We start from the raw sequence: 17,024 nt of genomic DNA, 5'->3' as shown, positions 1-17,024 counted from the left end.
TAATACATATACACCACATATAATTAGATTTGATTATGATCTGATTAGCATAGACGACTTGATACACTCTTGATTCAAAAAGAGTTTCTTGAAATAAAAGGTACACAAACAGTCTAAACGTTTTACTGGAAATACAAAGCTATATTTTCCATATCCCAAATGGGCTATTTATAGTTACATCCTAAATTTTGAAGTTTAAAGGGAAAATTGAAAGCTAACTTAAATTGGTGCCTAAACAAAAATTCACATTAAATATTTGAATCTAGCTATGACTAAGTAAACCAAACTACACCTAACTAACTAGTCTATTAAAAGAGATAAATTAAACTTTCTATCTTAATCAATCTTGAACGTGTAGAATATGATCATTCGTTGACTTCATTTAAATTTGCTGCTTAAAAATATGAATCAGCTTGAGGGGTGTTTAGTATGATAAGTTAAAATGTAATCGAAAGGGAATGTATAAAATAACGGTAAGGATAATACTAAGTGTTATTTTTATTATATGTTTGGTATGAAGAGAGCAAAAAGAATGACAAAAATAATGGATAAATAGCACCTATGAGCAGAAGAAAAAAGTGCGACATTATTTTTGTTACTTCAAATCTATCCAAATTGACAAAATCTATCAATATGTAACGGATTGAGTTATGTGTTTCCGTTTGTGACCTTCACACATTGGATGCCAAATACAGCATAAGTTTATAAATGATCACCTAAGACAATAAGTATATATTATACCAATCTAATAAAAATAGTCTTATCATGACTAAAAAATTGTGTAAACCTAGTAAAGTTCCATACAGAAAATAAAAGTTGAAATTTTAAAATGATTGCAAGTTATGTTTTTTTTCTCAAAAAAACTATTATATACTTCAAAAGGTAGTTTCCTGAAATATAAGCCTTCATTTTATCAAGCATACTGAAATTATTAAAACGCCCAATACTTTTTTTTTCTATTATTTGAAAATTTAGGTTTTAATTTCTGTAACATTACAACTTTAACATGGTTATTTTTATATTTGGGAAACACTTTTGCTTTCATGTTGCACATTCAAACCATCATCCGAGCAACAAAAACATTAGATATAAACACCGGATTCCAAGATATAAACATTCCCATAACTCTTAATTACAATAAAGAATTAACGACTTATCAAACCTTGGCCAAGAATTTGTAGAAATTGTTCTCCTATACAGCAATTATATGGATTTACACTCATATTTACTAAATCATGACCCAAAAAGAATGAAACGCCACCAGGAACGAGCATAGCTGATTCGCTGACAGATCATTAGTCAGCAGTCGATAATCTGGTAGGTTCAGTCACGGGCCAGTAGGTCATTCAACAAAAGAGGGGAATCAGGGCAGAGAGCAGCTAATCTCCTACCAGCGAAATTTCTCTTCGATGTTTACTTGATCATGATGCAAGTTTTCCTCAGTGACAGTCAGATATACTCGATTCAGATAGCAACAAAATGTAGGGAGGGATATTCAAGAACTGTTATTGCCATTTGCAATACCAATTAAATCTTTTGCAGCAGCTCTTCTTCCGGATTGAATATGGTTAACATACTCATTTATCACATGATGGAAATGGAACTTCGAAGCAATCTTTGTAGATAGGGAAACTGAAGCACCACTCTTTTTCAAAGATAGGGAGATTTGTTTCTTCATGTCTTGCGCATGTCTATGGCACAGATAGGGAGAGACGGATTTCAGTACTGTATTGCTACACATAAGGGGATCCCTGAACTTCCCGTCACTTGGTGATTGGTAGCTGTCACGAAAAAAAAAAATCAGCAAACTGAAATTATCATAAATAGAAAAAGTTTTCATATGAATTTCGCCACTAGAACAATTATAAATAGAAAAAATTTTCATATTAGGTGGTATTAGTGTCACAGACTCACATGATTCGCTAATCTCCTCGCAAATCGCGAATCAAAAAAAGCGAAATATTGTCGGTTTTGGGCTATTCTTCAGAAAATTTGAGTAAATCACAAATTCAAAAAACGAATTAGCCAGCAAATTACACTAGGTGATACTGAAAACTTGTAATAAAAAACTTCTTTTATGATCAAAGTTTCATTACCATGAGAATAACATGGTATATTTCATGAAAATTTACACTACAAATCCTTCCCATTACTACCATTTAATACCAACAACCAAACGGGCCGTTAGAGCTTAGAATGATCTTGGAAACATCCTATTTCAGAAAACCAGCTCTATCCCACAACACAAACTGTAACTTCTCTTCTATTTCAACGATATCTACCCTTCATTGTTGAGTAAATAAAAATTTGAGGAATCACACTCAATACAAAAGCACCAAAGATACAGCATATATATATATATATATATATATATATATATATATATATATATATATATATATATATATATATATATTCCGAATGACTTGGGATAAATGGTTTGACATTTTTGTCATTGAAAAATTTTCAAATGTAAGAGGGATAAGACTCAAGAAAGGTAAACATAGAAAACAACATTTACCTATAAAGATTGCATTAAAAATCACTCTTCTATGCAATTAATTGTAATCATGTGATTGTAATTTCGAAATACATGTGAACAAACACAAAATTCCTCCGAGCAAGTGTCTCATTTCTATTTTGGGTAGTTTTAATACTAGTGTCATATTTTTCTATTTAGACAGCAATTTGTGGTTCATATTTGTTTAAGTCTTATAAAATTCCCCAACTCTAAATCCACACCTACTAACATTTCCTAAGCATTGTGCAAAAGTAAATGACACACTTGCTCTAAAACGGAAGGAGGATTACTTTGCTAACTTATTATCATTTTACACTTCATCCTATTAAGTTAAGACTTAAGAAAATAAAAATTACCGTGAAAATTCACAGCTATTCTTCGCACTTTTAGTTGTCTAACTTCCAAAAAAAGAGTTGGTCAATAAGCAAGTGTGAAGGCTATTACAACTATATACAAGTAATATATCTCCATAGAAGTAATTCTTTACAACTATGTACAACTGAAAAAATCACAAATTAGTAAGAATAATTATATCAATCATTAAGATGAAACGCATGAAAATCAGATTGTGATGATGCAATCAACAGTAAACTATGGCTGCAGTAATTAAGCATGAATGTACTTCCACTATAACTCATATACGATATTAGAACTGTCTCTTACAAAAGCAAATACATAAGAGTTGCCAGTATCAGTTACTAGATTACAACCCTTATTCTCCTTCTAAAAGCAGTCAACAAAGAATAAGAGCTCTTTTGGACATTAACATTTTCATTTACTTGGACACCAATTAGTTTACTTAGCAACTGGTTCAATATTCGAAGTCATGATTTTATATTCTAATGCAATGCAACTCTAATTCCCCAGCATTGCATATGTTCACAACATGAAACCTCAATTCGAAGGCAAGTACAGTACTACAAAACCCAATTCTCATTATTTTCTACCAATATTGCAATACAAGGAAGGAAAAATAGTTCTAATCTTTTTCTTCTTTCCAAACCAGTCTCAAGTCCCTTCACCGACATTCACTAATAGCTAACATCTCTGAAGTCCTTGCTTCTCCGCCACCAGTAGTTCACATTGTCAATCATATAGATACAACATGCAATACACCCAATTGCTCCAGACGCTGTATTGGGTGCCCATCAAAGATTGCCTCAATCATCTTTTTGGTTGACATTGTCTTCTCTCTTATCCATGTGCAGAAGATGGAGGACCGCACTTGCATCATGCACTTAAAAGTTAAAACTTACTTAGAGACAAATGGGGCAATCTTTTGGAAAAACATAAATAGTATCAATCAATTCAAAAACTGATCATACTTTAAATTGTCAACAAAAACAACAGTTCCCTATCTAAAAGTCCTCTTTAACTTCAACAATCAACTGGTAATTTTGGAATCACCTCATGACCTCCCTAGCCTCTCTATTGTAAATGACCTCATCACTTATATCCAAAAATTCTTATATGAGATTGTTACATCAAAAACCAAGTAACCAAAAGCATTGATTTCTAAACTATTGTCTCCAATATGAGCATAATAATCCACATAATTTTTACAGCAACAAGTTTGAATAAGTGTGACACGCATTGATAAAGAGACACCATCCAATAGTTTCCTACTCAAATCCCATCATTTCAAGCTTTAGGATGAATCTATTCCTCCTATCTCAAGATAAATGAGCCACAATTTACTTGCCTAGATCAAAGGTAAGCCTTTGTTTATCATTTCCTATATAACAAAAATGTCAGATTGCAATAGCAGAAAAACAACAATAATGCTAAAACCTACCAAAAGACGGGGTAAACTATATGAACCATTAATTTATCTCCTATAATAGAATAAGTAAAATAATGGTGACACAAGGATTATGATTATAGATGTGCATAAATTTGCTAATCCTATGCAGATAGTTCAATAGTTGGCTATATATGGAATTAAAGATCAACAAAGTAGTGTATAAAATTGTAAGCCCAATTATTCCGAAAACAACAAAAAAAAATTTCCCACAACAAAAGTATACTACAGAACACTACTAAATTTTACATTTTCACACTGTAGTGTCATGTAGATTACGGCAACTTACACGTAAAACTCAAAAAGCATTGATCATCGAAGTCAATGTTATCTACCATTTCAAACAATAGGGGTAATAATATAAAATTAAATTTAAACCATGTGCAAAGAGATTTCACGTACTAAATTTGACTCGAAATATAAAGGAAGTGAATGCACTCTATTCATCAATCCTTATCTTACAACAAAGAGGAAACTCTGCAATAAACTACCCAAAGTCTGAATTACATTACCAAGTTAAAATGCCTATGATCAAAATACTCGGGCAAACAGAGTGGATTCAGAAGAAGCCCTTAAAAGTAATGCCAAAATCTCTTTTCCCGCCCATAAGTATACAGCCAAGCTCCAAAAACCCAAGAGTTAGTGATCCTACCCTTTCTCTTAAAGTCAAACAAACTTCCATCTTACTATATGCACAAATAGAGTAATCATATCCAACCCTGTGTAATACACATATCACACTCTCTATCTCCAAAAACAAAGAAGGAATATTGTAAGCAATGGTATGCTAGCTGCATATTACTATTTACTACATCATCAGTTTTAAATCTTTCGCACTAAAACTTCAACTCAGTGAGTTTTTGCTTCCCTGACACAATAGTTTATCAACTTTATTCAATATGAGCGCAAATTGCAAGAGATTCTTCTCAATACCATAAATCTTTCAATTTTTGCTCCAAAGCCCAAATCTATAATCAATGTTTTAACTTAATAAAATCAGAGTCTTTAATTATAATTATAAGTATATAAAAACTGGATTTTTCTGAAACATAACTACAGTATGTAACTTCTGGTTGCTAAGGGCAAAAAAGCTCCCCTTCTCATTAATGAAACCGACACAGCTTTTTCCTACTAAATTGTGGTTGGAAAGAAAACACAACAGCTCTGGTTGGCATACTCCCATCACTTCCTTCCAAAGTTTCAATTCCTCTATTATAATTATTATGATAATGCTTTCCAATCCCTACAATGAAAAACAGTAGTTTCTTTCTTTTCTCGTCTCTAATCTCCCCCTCACATCGACACATCTATTACATTTTCCTCCAACGCCACAAATTGAGTATTTAAACAATAATCATTCCTGCAGTTTATCATCCACAATCACAAGTTTTACTAGTTCAATAACCATAGCTCTAGACTTTTATGAACTCCCACAACAAGCATTTACCAAGTGTGAAAACAGCTTTTCCTATTTTCATTCATAATGTATTTTTGTTATAAAAATGCAAAATCAATAGACCTATGGCCCTTAAATTTTCTACATTTTCCGATTTGGTCCATTAAAACAAATTATTTAAACCAAACCACACATTAAATTTGTGGGAAAATCAATTTATAGAAAACCCAAGGAGAATCTGTTATGAATTTGAATTTTCCATTCATAATCAACCATAAATATTATTCGCCATAGAAAAACATTAAACTTAAAGTTACTGAAAAAGTCTAATCTTCTACCATTGATAAATCTTCAACTACAAATTAATCATTCCAACAAATAAACAAATAAACAACCAGAAAACGAGAGAAAATACAGCAGTAAAATCAAAACTCAAACAACAATTCACAATTGAATCAACAAAAAAAATAAGAGAAAAACTTCAGATAAAAGAGACAAAGATTAAAACCTTCTTAAAACTGTCCGCGGGGATTTGCAGCGTTTATAGAGTAATTGCTTGGTATCCATCCCAATATGAGCAACACAATAGCTCGTCAACGCCATAGCTTTCGCCTTACACCCCGAAAAAACACACAATTTGAAACTTTCACCAAACTTTAACCCGAATTTATTACATCCATCAACGTTATCACCATTACTATCTTCTAGAACTCCATTCCGAACAATGTCGTATTCTGTCTCCCCAACGATGCCATTGTGTTCTATGTAAGGACTCTTACCATATTTCCAGTAAAATTCGCGATGTTTTCTTCTCACTTCCTCCATTAAAGACCAGTAATGCTCTCGGTAACACTTGGCGAGTCGAGTGAGTCGACGCGCTCGACGTTTTAATACTTCTTTCCGAGTTAAGACCTTTGATTTCGCTAAGATCGTGTCCTCGTCGTCTTCTGAGTTAGTGATTGTTGTTGTTGGTGGTCCTGAACCCGAAGGTTCATCCATGGCAGAGTTGACTCGCACGAGTTTGGGGATTTGCTGGTAGTCGGTAGGTGAGGATTTTGGGAGGTTTAACGAGTGGTTTCGATGAGAGAGAAATATGGTGACGGCTTCTATAAAATTTTCTTGTTTACGAAGATATGTTTGGATTATTCTTCAACGTTATCGTACTCCGTTACATGCATGAAGAATTTCATAAACTAATTTTGGGATTTAAAATTATTTTTATTTTGTCATTTTAAATCAATTAATGTATAGTGTGATTTTTTAATTTATAACAATAATAATATAATTAAATAATAAGGATTCAAATATGATTATTTAAAAATGATAACTGATTTTTTCCAAAGTAATTTTACTTTCTAACACTCATCTTAGGTTGAGTGGTAGAATTTTAAATACCCGATTTGCATAGAGTTTCTTCAAACACTTCAACTGCAAATAACTTTTGTAAGAATATAGGCAATTTGAGTTGTGGCTACTGAGAATATTGACTTGAAAAAGACTTAAAAATAAAATAAAATACCATAAACATATTATAAAGGAAACCAATAGCAAGAAAAGAAGGGTAACGCCAGACAAAAACAAATATTAATAACAAACCAAAGAACCTGTCAAACAGGTCAGACGGGTCAGGTTGTATAAAAATTTTCGAGTTCGGGTTGAACGGGTTTAAAAAATTACGATTTCGGGTTTTGACTACCTTGTTTAAGACCCTAAGTTGTCGGGTTCGGGTTGACCCACTGGGTTTTGCACTTTTTTGAAAAAATAATTTACGTCAATGATAATATATTAATATGTATATGTACATATTACGATAATATATTAATATGTACCTATTACGATAAAATTGTAACTTATATAGAGTACATATCAAAAGTTACATGAAACAGAAAATAAAATTAGTTCAACAAAGTATGACAATTACAATTTAATAAACTTGTTCATAGTCTACTATTTAATAACCTAAGACAACATTTACTAAAAATCATCATCTTCAAGAATTTCAACTCCGCTTTCTTCTACGCCGATAACTTGAGGTTCTTTGTTTGGATCCCGCAAAATCGGAATTTCAACACCGTCTTCAAGAGAATTGTTATCTTCACACAAATAAAAAACGAATTATTTAATTAGCTATGAATCTCTTTATTTCTCAAAATGCAAAAAAAGAAAGACAATTTACCATTTTCAACATCATATCCATATAGCCAACTTCGGGTTGTGACCAAAGTCTCGGCACTCTCCGGAAGCTCTCCATTTTGTTAGTATCCTACTTCCCAAGCTAAAACTCGACTCGGAAGCAACAGTAGTAATTGGAATACTTAACAAATCTCTTGCCATACTTGCAACTTGTGGAAACCTTTTAGCATTATCCTTCCACCAACCAAGAACATCCAAATCCGACAAAGGATCCAATTTATGCTCACCTAAGTAGTCATCTAGTTGTGTTCTACCTTGAGAAGAAGAATTCTCATAAGATGAAAACGCCTACAAAACAAGAGAACTTCTATTAATAATTATTGAATAACAAATTTAAGTACAACATAATATCAAAAGGTTAAGAATAAAACTTACAGCAAGACTTGCATTCCCGCTTCCAACTCTAGTACAACCAAGGGGAGAAATATCAACTTGTGAATACTCTTCACATAGCTTGAAGAGACTTTCTTTCACTTTCTCAGTCTTATATTCAGCACTTCTACCATCTAATTGCACAAAACATAACTTCACATATTGAAGTTTTAAGCGAGGATCTAAAATGACAGCCATGGAAAGAATCATGCTATAGTTTTCCCAATACTTATCAAATTTAGCCTTCATGCCCTTCGCCATATTGCTTATCGACTCATCCTCAATATTACAATAACTCAATGAGAGACTCAATTAACCAGACATTCATCAAATACAAGTTTGCTGTTGGATAATTCCTTCCTCGAAGTTTGCTGTTCCAGGATTGTTACTATCATCATTTGGCTCAACTCCTACAAAACAATGTAGATTACAGGTTCATTTACATCTCTTCATTTATTATCAAATTTCTACCCTCTCTTAAAAAGAAATCTTTGAGGTAGGACAAGCATAAACATTAACCTTTACATGTGATTTAGCTTGCAACATTACACTTAAATTTAAAAATCAATACCACTTTTAAAAATCAATTAGAGAACATGAAACCACGATATTAGATCCGATTCCAAATGTAACAGCAAGAGAAAGAAGCAGTGTACAGTTTGTTAAGCTCGCAAAAGAAGATCTTGACAATGGAGGGTGATGGGTAATGGAGGGTGATGATTTGGGAACCCAGAAACTGACAATCATAAATTCCAAAATCACAATTCAGAACAACTCAGAAACCAAAATTAATTGAGAAACCAAAATTAATTGAGAAACCAAAATAGTTAAGTATGAAGTATCCAAAATCAAAATCATGATAATGAAAATACGAAGGTGATGGCAGAAAACAAATGAAATTAGTAACAAGTCAACAAGTAAACAAATGAAATTGGTACTTCAAATTACCTTCTTGAGGAGTGGGAGATGATGAAGAAGAAAAGAATTGTCCAAGAGGTGATGGCGAACACCCTTTTCGTGGGAATGGAGGGCGGCGGCGGCTAATACTTGAAGCTCGACGTCCCATTGATTTAGGGCTGAGGTCGCCTGAGGCTGAGGATGAAGAAGAAGCGGCTGAGGATGAAGAAGAAGGAAGAAGCGGATGAGGATGAAGAAGAAGGAAGAAGCGACTGAGGAGTGAGGATGAAGAAGACTGAAGAAATGATTTAGGGCCGGCTGAGGAATGAGGATGAAATGAAATGAAGCGCCTTTTTCTGTTTTAATTTTTTAATTTTAAGGGTTGAAACCCGACGGGTCCAACCCGACCCGTTTTTGACCCATTTTTTGCGGGTTTAAAAAAGCGGGTTAAACGAGTCACTTTTTAAAAAAATTTGTTCAAAACCCGCTTTTTGCGGGTCGGGTTTAGCGGGTTTAGCGGGTCGGGTTCATAATTGACAGTTCAAAGAAGCATAAAAACAAGTAAAAAAACATAAATGAAAGGCATAGAAAGTAGGAGAATTATGATATCATACAATTTAATAAGGAGACGTAAAATTCAACTTGGCAAATTCATAGTAATTTGCCAAATGCAATAATGCTTATTAAAATTAGTCTCAACTTATTCCTTAATACTTCATATGTTCCATTATACTTGCTGCACTTTTCTTTTTTAATCATTTCAAATTAATTGCTACATTACTATTTTTGGTAAAAAAAACAACTCTGTAAGCGTTAATTTTACCCCTACTTTTTATCTAATCTATACCTCAATTACCTCTACCTTTTGCTTAATTCCATTTAAAACCCAACTCAAGTTGATTTTATCCCAATTAGAATTAACTACTCCTAGTATAATGCTCATGCAATACACGGAAAATTTTTAATTTTCATATATATAGTAATTTAACTATTTTGATAATTGTTTTTTGGATAATTATTAATTATTCACATAAAAAAAGTATTTGCTTAATATCTCATAAGAATGCACTAATTAAGGAATAATTATCTCATTTATTTTAATTTGGAGTATTTATGGAATAGGAATAAAAACATCATTATCCTCCCTATATTTTCAGCAAGAAATTTTCAATTATTTAAGTAAAATTCAAATTTTAATTTAAATGTCATACTTAAAACTGAATATATATAGATTAATATCTACCCAATATTTGCATATTTTAAAGTATTTTGATTTTGAGTAATTAAGGCATGTTTTTAAAATTCTGCCTTTAGTTATAGTTATATGTAACCTAATTAAGAAGAAAACAATTATTACTTTAATTGTGATAAAATATATAAAAAAAAAGAAAAAATTATGTCAAGCTGTAGAGAATTAAGAATGCACTAATTAAGGAATAATTTCTCTAAATTTTATTTTGGAATATTTATGATATAGGAATAAAATCATCATTTTTATAATCCGCCCTATTTTTTTGCATAAATTTTCAATTATTTGAGTGAATTTCATACTTAAGACTGAATATAGATTAATATATGCGTTGTATTTGCTTATTTTAAAGTATTTTGATTTTGAGTAATTAATGCGTGTTTTTAAAATTATGCATTTCATTATTGTTATATTTCACCTAATTAAGAAAGCAACAATTATTACTTTAATTGTGATAAAATAGGTGAAGAATTATATCAAACTGTAAGGCTTAAATTTATATTTTAAAATCCGGGCTTTTAATAATGGATCGTAGTATATAAATAAGGTCAAAATTTCGTGTATAAAAGGCATGGCAAATAACAAACCAGACAACTACTATTATTAAAGTAAATACACTCCATTTGTGAACGAAATTGCTATTGTAATTAAACTATTAGCTTGAAAACTACAAAACTGTCATATTATGCAAAGTATTAAATTTGACTTCAAAATGCTCAGCTTTTTTCTCCTATCAAAAAATTAATTTTTAATAGTTAAAATCATAAGATACATATAACAAAATATAATAATTTTTATCATAAAAATCAATATCATAAAATAAATTTGAGGGGATAATTCAACAAAATTATATGTGCCAAACATAGGTATTTAATGAAGGAATAAGAAAATCAATAACTAATTACTTTGAGGAGATGATTCAGCAAATTGACACGTGGCAAATCATGGGAATTTCTCAACCTTCATTCTTAAGTCGCCACATGTCAAGTGGTTGCTGAATTAGTTAATTATACATGATATGATTAGGGATGCAAACTGGGCGGGGCGGGGCGGGTATTGGAATTCCCATCCCCATCCCCATCTGTTAATGAATGGAAAACTGCTTTCAAAACTAAGTAAGGTTTGTATGAATGGTTAGTAATGCCTTTTAGGCTAACTAATGCTCCTAGTACTTTTATTAGGCTAATGAATGAAGTACTTCGACCTTTCTTAAGGAAATTTATTGTTGTGTACTAGATGATATCTTAGTATTTAGCAAGAGTGAGTAGGAACATTTGATTCATCTTAAAGAGTTGTTTGGGGGTCTTGAGAGAGAACAAATTGTACGGAAAATTGAAAAAATGTAATTTTATGTTGTTAGAGGTCACTTGGTTAAATTGTAACAGGTGCTGGCATTAAAGTTGATCTAAGCAAAGTCGAGGCCATTGCTTCATAGCTAATTCCAAAGACCATAACTGAAGTTTGAGCATTTCATGGATTAACATCCTTCTATAGGCGGTTTATCAAGAATTTTAGCGCACTCATGGCTTCAATCACTGAGTGTACTAAAAAGGGTACGTTTACATGGACCACTCAAGCACAAGAAGCCCTTGAGTTGGTAAAGAAGATGTGTGAAGCTCCTATTCTAGCACTTCCTGATTTCACAAAGCCATTTGAAGTGGAGTGTGACGCTAGTGGAAAAGGAGTTGGTGTTGTGTTGATTCAAGAGGGACATCAAGTTGTCTACCTCTAGTGAGAAGCTTAGCCAAGGGAAGCTTAATTATTCAACCTATGATAAGTAGTTCTATGCTAATGGTAAGGGCTCTTGATCATTGGTCACATTAATTGAGCCCACAACCCTTTGTTTTGTATTCAGATCATAAATCCTTGAAATTCATATATGCGCAAAAGAAGTTGAATGCAAGGCATGCAAAATGGGTGGAGTTTTTACAAACAGTCACTTTTTCGGCTAAATACAAATGTGGCAAAGCAAATGTTGTAGCTGATGCACTCTACAGGCGATATTTCCTTCTTGGTGTAATTGAAGCCAAGGTACTTGGTTTTGAATGGATTAAAGAGTTATATGAAGCTGATGAAGATTTTAAAGAGGTATATATTGTAACAGCCCGAATCCTATTTACCTTCAGTAAAGTACTTTTTTTGACACAACGGAAGACTTTTGACTAATTACTCGAGTTATTTCAATCTCAGACCAAAGGTAAGCAAACTAATTAGATTTTAATAAATAAATACTTTAATAAATTAAATAATTTTATAAAAATTTACACAAATGTCCTTTTTCAATTAAGTTACAAATAAATTTCTTAAATACAGTTATTGTTTACAATGAAAATCAAAAGCGTGATTCATCTCAAGAGAAAAGTTTTGACCATGCTTCGCTGCGCTACTCTGATATCCAACTAACACCTGCAACACTCGTAAATGCACTATCCCTCAAGGGACAATTATTTAGAGTGACAACAAAAACTGTGTAGTATCAGCAACCAAGGCTGAGTAGTACCTCAAACAATGAAACCTTTATAGCACCCAAAAGGGACCCATATAGCACATAAGACTTCACATAAGTCAGAACAGACGGTGGAAATCGGGTCAACTATTAAGTCGTGTATAGAAACTTGCCAGGAATTATACAAGTATAGAAATATATGCTTAAGTGCATCACAATAAATAATATGCAAGGTATCTTATGTAGTATAGGGGATTCATTTTTATGTTAGATTTATATTATACTAAAATTCTGGTCCTTCTGCTTGAGTACCAGAGCGTTATTTACTAACAATTCTGCTTGAGCGTTAGGGCGTGAAATCCAATTATTTATTAAATGAATGCAATACATATGATCTTTGTTTGATATATGTAAGGGCCTGTTAAGGTGAGGTAAACCAAAACCCCTAACTTAGTGGGAGTCGTCACTCCTCCAGTACGATGTTGCTCGAGCCACAGGTCAGGTTAAATAACCTTACTGTGTTCGCCATATTTTACGTGCTAGAAAACACGTCCCACGTTTTTTTACATGCCGAAAGCATGGTTCGACATTTCCTTACTATCAACCCTTTTTATTATCATGTTACTATTTTCAGATAAATGCAACATTAAAATATCACATAACATACTTTTTCAATACTTAACATATCTCAAAATTAAATGAACAAACTTAATCATATATAATACCTTATATAACCATATTATTACATACATATACTAATCAATCAAACTATGACTTGGTTATATAAACACTCATTCAAACACTTAATTAACATACTCATATAATCATATTTATAAATTTAAGTAACGCTCCTAACTTAATTAAGACTTAACTGTACTAATCATGACCTTAACAAAGTTATTTACATGTTTGATTTGTTTTATTGATTTTCATTTAGAACTTTGCCCACTTATGGACCTATAACGCAAGTGCTACTAAACATTTTAATGAAATTTTAGTTCGAGGTTGTTAACGACTTTTATATGGTCGTAACGACTGGTCATTTGTTAAATTCCAATTTCGGACGAAGAAGTTATGCTCAAAATACGAGCTGACACAAGAACAGAAAATTTGACTGACACAGGAGTCGTGATCCACGAGATAACTCTCGACTCGCGAATCTTCTTCCATTTTACCCAATTCAATCGAAAGTTTTATCCAATTCAACATATAACCATTTAAATAAATTATCCTACTTATAACAATATAATATATGCTAAAATATAATTAATTTGGATTAATATGTTATACTCAATTTCCATCAATACTAAAGAACACAAGAACACAACTCCAAACTTGATTGTACTTTCAACAAACCCCTTATGTGCACTCTCCCTTTGAATCATGAATCACTCAAATTTCACAATTTGATCAACACAAAACTAAGTCCAAATTCAACAAAGAACACAACAATTCCAATCATAATTCAAACTTAGATATACATTTATACTCGATCAAATACTTGATATCAAATAGTTTTGTTTTAATAATCTTTAATCAAACATTGTAATCACAACATTATGATATAACTTGATCAAAACTCTCATTTGAACTTTGAATCAAGTTTCACCACACCTTTTAAATATTTAAAGAGAATTTTTAGTTAGAGTTCTACCTCAAATAACAACTTCAAGAAAAGCTTTGAGAGCAAAACCACAGCAAGTATGTACTTGAAAATAATCATGGATTACTTCCTCTTAAATTTGGTTTACTCTCGACCCAAACAAACTCAAACCTCCACTTTAATCCATTCATTAAACCCAAATAAAAAGCTTAGATGAGCCCGAAAATCAGATTAGAAGATTACCCAATTTTTTCACTATCTCTTGATCTCAAATTAGAAATCTCGTAATGATTTTAGGACACCTCCTACTAAAACAGGCATAACTCACTCATACGGAAACCAAATGAGACGATTTAAGTGGCTACGCGACCCTGACTCGGAGCTCCACATTTCGTATGAAGACACTAGAACCTTAAAATAAACATAACTGCGCTGAAAAATTGCAAAACAGTAAGGTCAATTTATGTTCCTGAAATTTCAGAACACATTATCCAATTAAGACCCAATTATGAATTGAAACCCAATTCACTTGAATAAAACATAAATACCCAATTGCACATATAAAAGATTCAAAAACCTAGAGTAATTGAGGAAAACAAAATCCAATTAAACCCATAAATCAACTTATGAAAACCAATTAAAATTGAAGAACACCAACTTCCCTAATCTTATTTAGGGGATTTTAAATAAGATGGAGAGGGATAATTTTTATTTTGTAACTTAATTTTTGTAGGATTTGTTAATCAATCTCAAAATATAAATTCGTATTGATGATAAAAGAAGAGATTGAAAATGAAAGATGATTACCTTAATCTTATTTGTTGAGAGCTAAGATGGAAAATTTAGAGCAAAGAAAAGATGGAAAGCAAGAGTTTATGTTTGGGAATTGAAGGATGAGATTCTGAATGTTTGTAGATTACTAGGCATGGCCACGGGGCGGGTTACCCGGAACCGAACCGGTGCCGAACCGCTTGGAACCGGATCCGTTTGCGACAGGTTCCGAACCGCCCCGAACCGCGGAACCGTGAAACCGCCGGAAAAAAGTTGCCGTAACCATGAAACCGCCGGAAAAAACTTCATGAACCGGACCTAAAAACCGCGGTTTGGAACCGGAACCGGTCCGGTTGAACCGATCCAACGGTTCCATGGAACCGGAACCGGGACCGGTCCGGGTGAACCGACCCAACGGTTCCATGGAACCGGAACCGTGAAAAGTAGCCGTTATATAGCCGTTGCCATTTTTCCTATAAATACTCATCGCTTTCAATCATTTTCATTCACAACTCATCTGTTCTCCTACTCTCTCTACTTAATTCTTTAATTACGCAATTATTCTCTTAATTACATAATTAGTCTTTTAATTATTTCTTAATTTAGTTAATTACATAATTAGTTTATTATTTATTTATTTATTTCTTAATTCTATTATTATTTCAATATTATCAATCATGTCTTTATTTTTGAAAAAAGCCTCAAAAAAAGTTACTAAAGTGACAAAATCATTGGGAGGTTCCAGCTCCTCCAAAAGAAAGGCCACTTCTACTCCGTCGGTATCAACAACACCTTCGATTAGTAATTATAATTATGAACCAAATTATCCAGAAGGGTACGACCCAGAATTACATAATTTTGCAGAAGAAGTGGAAAGAGAAATACAAATTGATGAAGAAGAAGAACAAGAAGAGAAACCAACGACCCCTATTGGGATACATGTATCTCGACAGTCATCAAAAAGATCACATGAAGAACAACTACAAGAACAACAACAAAGACAAGCTCGTGGTAAACGAGTCAATTTCCAAACTATCGGTTAGTTTTATAATTTTATTCTTCAAATTAATTAAATTTTAAATTATTTATTTATTTAATTATAGTTTTATAATTTTAAATTATTTATTTAGATGAAGATGAACCAGTAAGACAACCTTTTCCGGCAATGCCACCTCCTAGTGATAGAGTTGTTTCACATGTGTGGTCGTATTTCACAAAAGAACCAACCGACAATCCAGATATTTTCTTATGCACTTGTCAAATTTGTGAAAGTCAAGGAGTAAAGCCCTTAGTTTCATACAGTTTCGCCAGAGGTAAATACTTTTTAAGTGTTTTATACATACATTATATATTCATATTTTATAAAAATTTATTTATTGTGTTTTGTGAATACGTGTTAGGTGGTGGTACGGGATCTTTTAACAAACATTTGGCAAAGAAGCATGGAATCACAAAAGAAACTCATGCAGCAAGCGGCAGCGGGACCACAAGTGGAAGCCGACAGACACAGTGGGACATTCCCAGCACAGGTATGCCTTTTAGATATAATCGTAATGATATGATTGATGAATTTTCTAAGTATGTAATTTGTGATGAATTTCCATTTAACCATGGTGAAAGTAGGGCATACGAGCGTTACACTAGAAAAACTTTGCAACCACAATATAGAGCAATCCCTAGGAGCACTCTTAAAAGACGCACAATTAAATTATATGAATCAATGCGCTATGAATTAGTTGAAATGTTTAAATCTTTTAATGGTAGGGTTAGCATAA

At 32.4% G+C, this 17,024-nt stretch overlaps 3 protein-coding genes across 4 annotated transcripts; 1 reads left to right on the top strand and 2 right to left on the bottom strand.

Moving 5' to 3' along the window:
* Positions 1 to 1,039: 1,039 nt before the first annotated feature.
* LOC130817907 (uncharacterized) lies at positions 1,040 to 6,861 on the bottom strand. 2 transcript variants are annotated; one of them, XM_057683874.1, is made up of 3 exons: positions 6,227 to 6,861; positions 2,878 to 2,915; positions 1,040 to 1,781 (listed from the first exon to the last, which is right to left on the bottom strand). In XM_057683874.1, the coding sequence occupies exons 1-3, from the start codon at positions 6,715 to 6,717 to the stop codon at positions 1,720 to 1,722; spliced, it is 591 nt and encodes a 196-aa protein (XP_057539857.1). In that variant the 5' UTR covers positions 6,718 to 6,861; the 3' UTR covers positions 1,040 to 1,719. The 2 variants fall into 2 exon arrangements, with proteins under 2 accessions (XP_057539857.1, XP_057539855.1); XM_057683872.1 differs by lacking the exon at positions 2,878 to 2,915.
* An 831-nt stretch (positions 6,862 to 7,692) lies between these two features.
* On the bottom strand, positions 7,693 to 8,544 carry LOC130818583 (zinc finger BED domain-containing protein DAYSLEEPER-like). The gene is made up of 3 exons (XM_057684747.1): positions 8,287 to 8,544; positions 7,938 to 8,199; positions 7,693 to 7,811 (listed from the first exon to the last, which is right to left on the bottom strand). Exons 1-3 carry the CDS (start codon positions 8,542 to 8,544, stop codon positions 7,693 to 7,695), a joined length of 639 nt encoding a protein of 212 aa, XP_057540730.1.
* A 3,407-nt stretch (positions 8,545 to 11,951) lies between these two features.
* LOC130818582 (uncharacterized) lies at positions 11,952 to 12,903 on the top strand. The gene is made up of 4 exons (XM_057684746.1): positions 11,952 to 12,117; positions 12,285 to 12,517; positions 12,620 to 12,626; positions 12,743 to 12,903. Exons 1-4 carry the CDS (start codon positions 11,952 to 11,954, stop codon positions 12,901 to 12,903), a joined length of 567 nt encoding a protein of 188 aa, XP_057540729.1.
* The last annotated feature ends 4,121 nt before the right edge of the window (positions 12,904 to 17,024 follow it).

This window comes from Amaranthus tricolor, chromosome 7 (assembly GCF_026212465.1).
Source record: "Amaranthus tricolor cultivar Red isolate AtriRed21 chromosome 7, ASM2621246v1, whole genome shotgun sequence".
Taxonomy (NCBI): domain Eukaryota; kingdom Viridiplantae; phylum Streptophyta; class Magnoliopsida; order Caryophyllales; family Amaranthaceae; genus Amaranthus; species Amaranthus tricolor.
Note: the sequence above shows the minus strand (reverse complement) of the source record. Positions and strands in the feature narration are given on the sequence as shown.

Excerpts from the sequence above, each read along its gene's own strand:
- LOC130817907 (XM_057683872.1), bottom strand. The coding sequence starts at position 6,717 with ATGGATGAACCTTCGGGTTCAGGACCACCAACAACAACAATCACTAAC. Across the intron at positions 1,782-6,226 it reads CCGCGGACAGTTTTAAGAAG|CTACCAATCACCAAGTGACG; the intron begins GTTTTAATCTTT and ends TTTTCGTGACAG.
- LOC130818583 (XM_057684747.1), bottom strand. The coding sequence starts at position 8,544 with ATGGCGAAGGGCATGAAGGCTAAATTTGATAAGTATTGGGAAAACTAT. Across the intron at positions 8,200-8,286 it reads GCGGGAATGCAAGTCTTGCT|GCGTTTTCATCTTATGAGAA; the intron begins GTAAGTTTTATT and ends CTTGTTTTGTAG. Across the intron at positions 7,812-7,937 it reads CGGAGAGTGCCGAGACTTTG|ATAACAATTCTCTTGAAGAC; the intron begins GTCACAACCCGA and ends ATTTGTGTGAAG.
- LOC130818582 (XM_057684746.1), top strand. The coding sequence starts at position 11,952 with ATGGCTTCAATCACTGAGTGTACTAAAAAGGGTACGTTTACATGGACC. Across the intron at positions 12,118-12,284 it reads CGCTAGTGGAAAAGGAGTTG|ATCATAAATCCTTGAAATTC; the intron begins GTGTTGTGTTGA and ends TTTTGTATTCAG.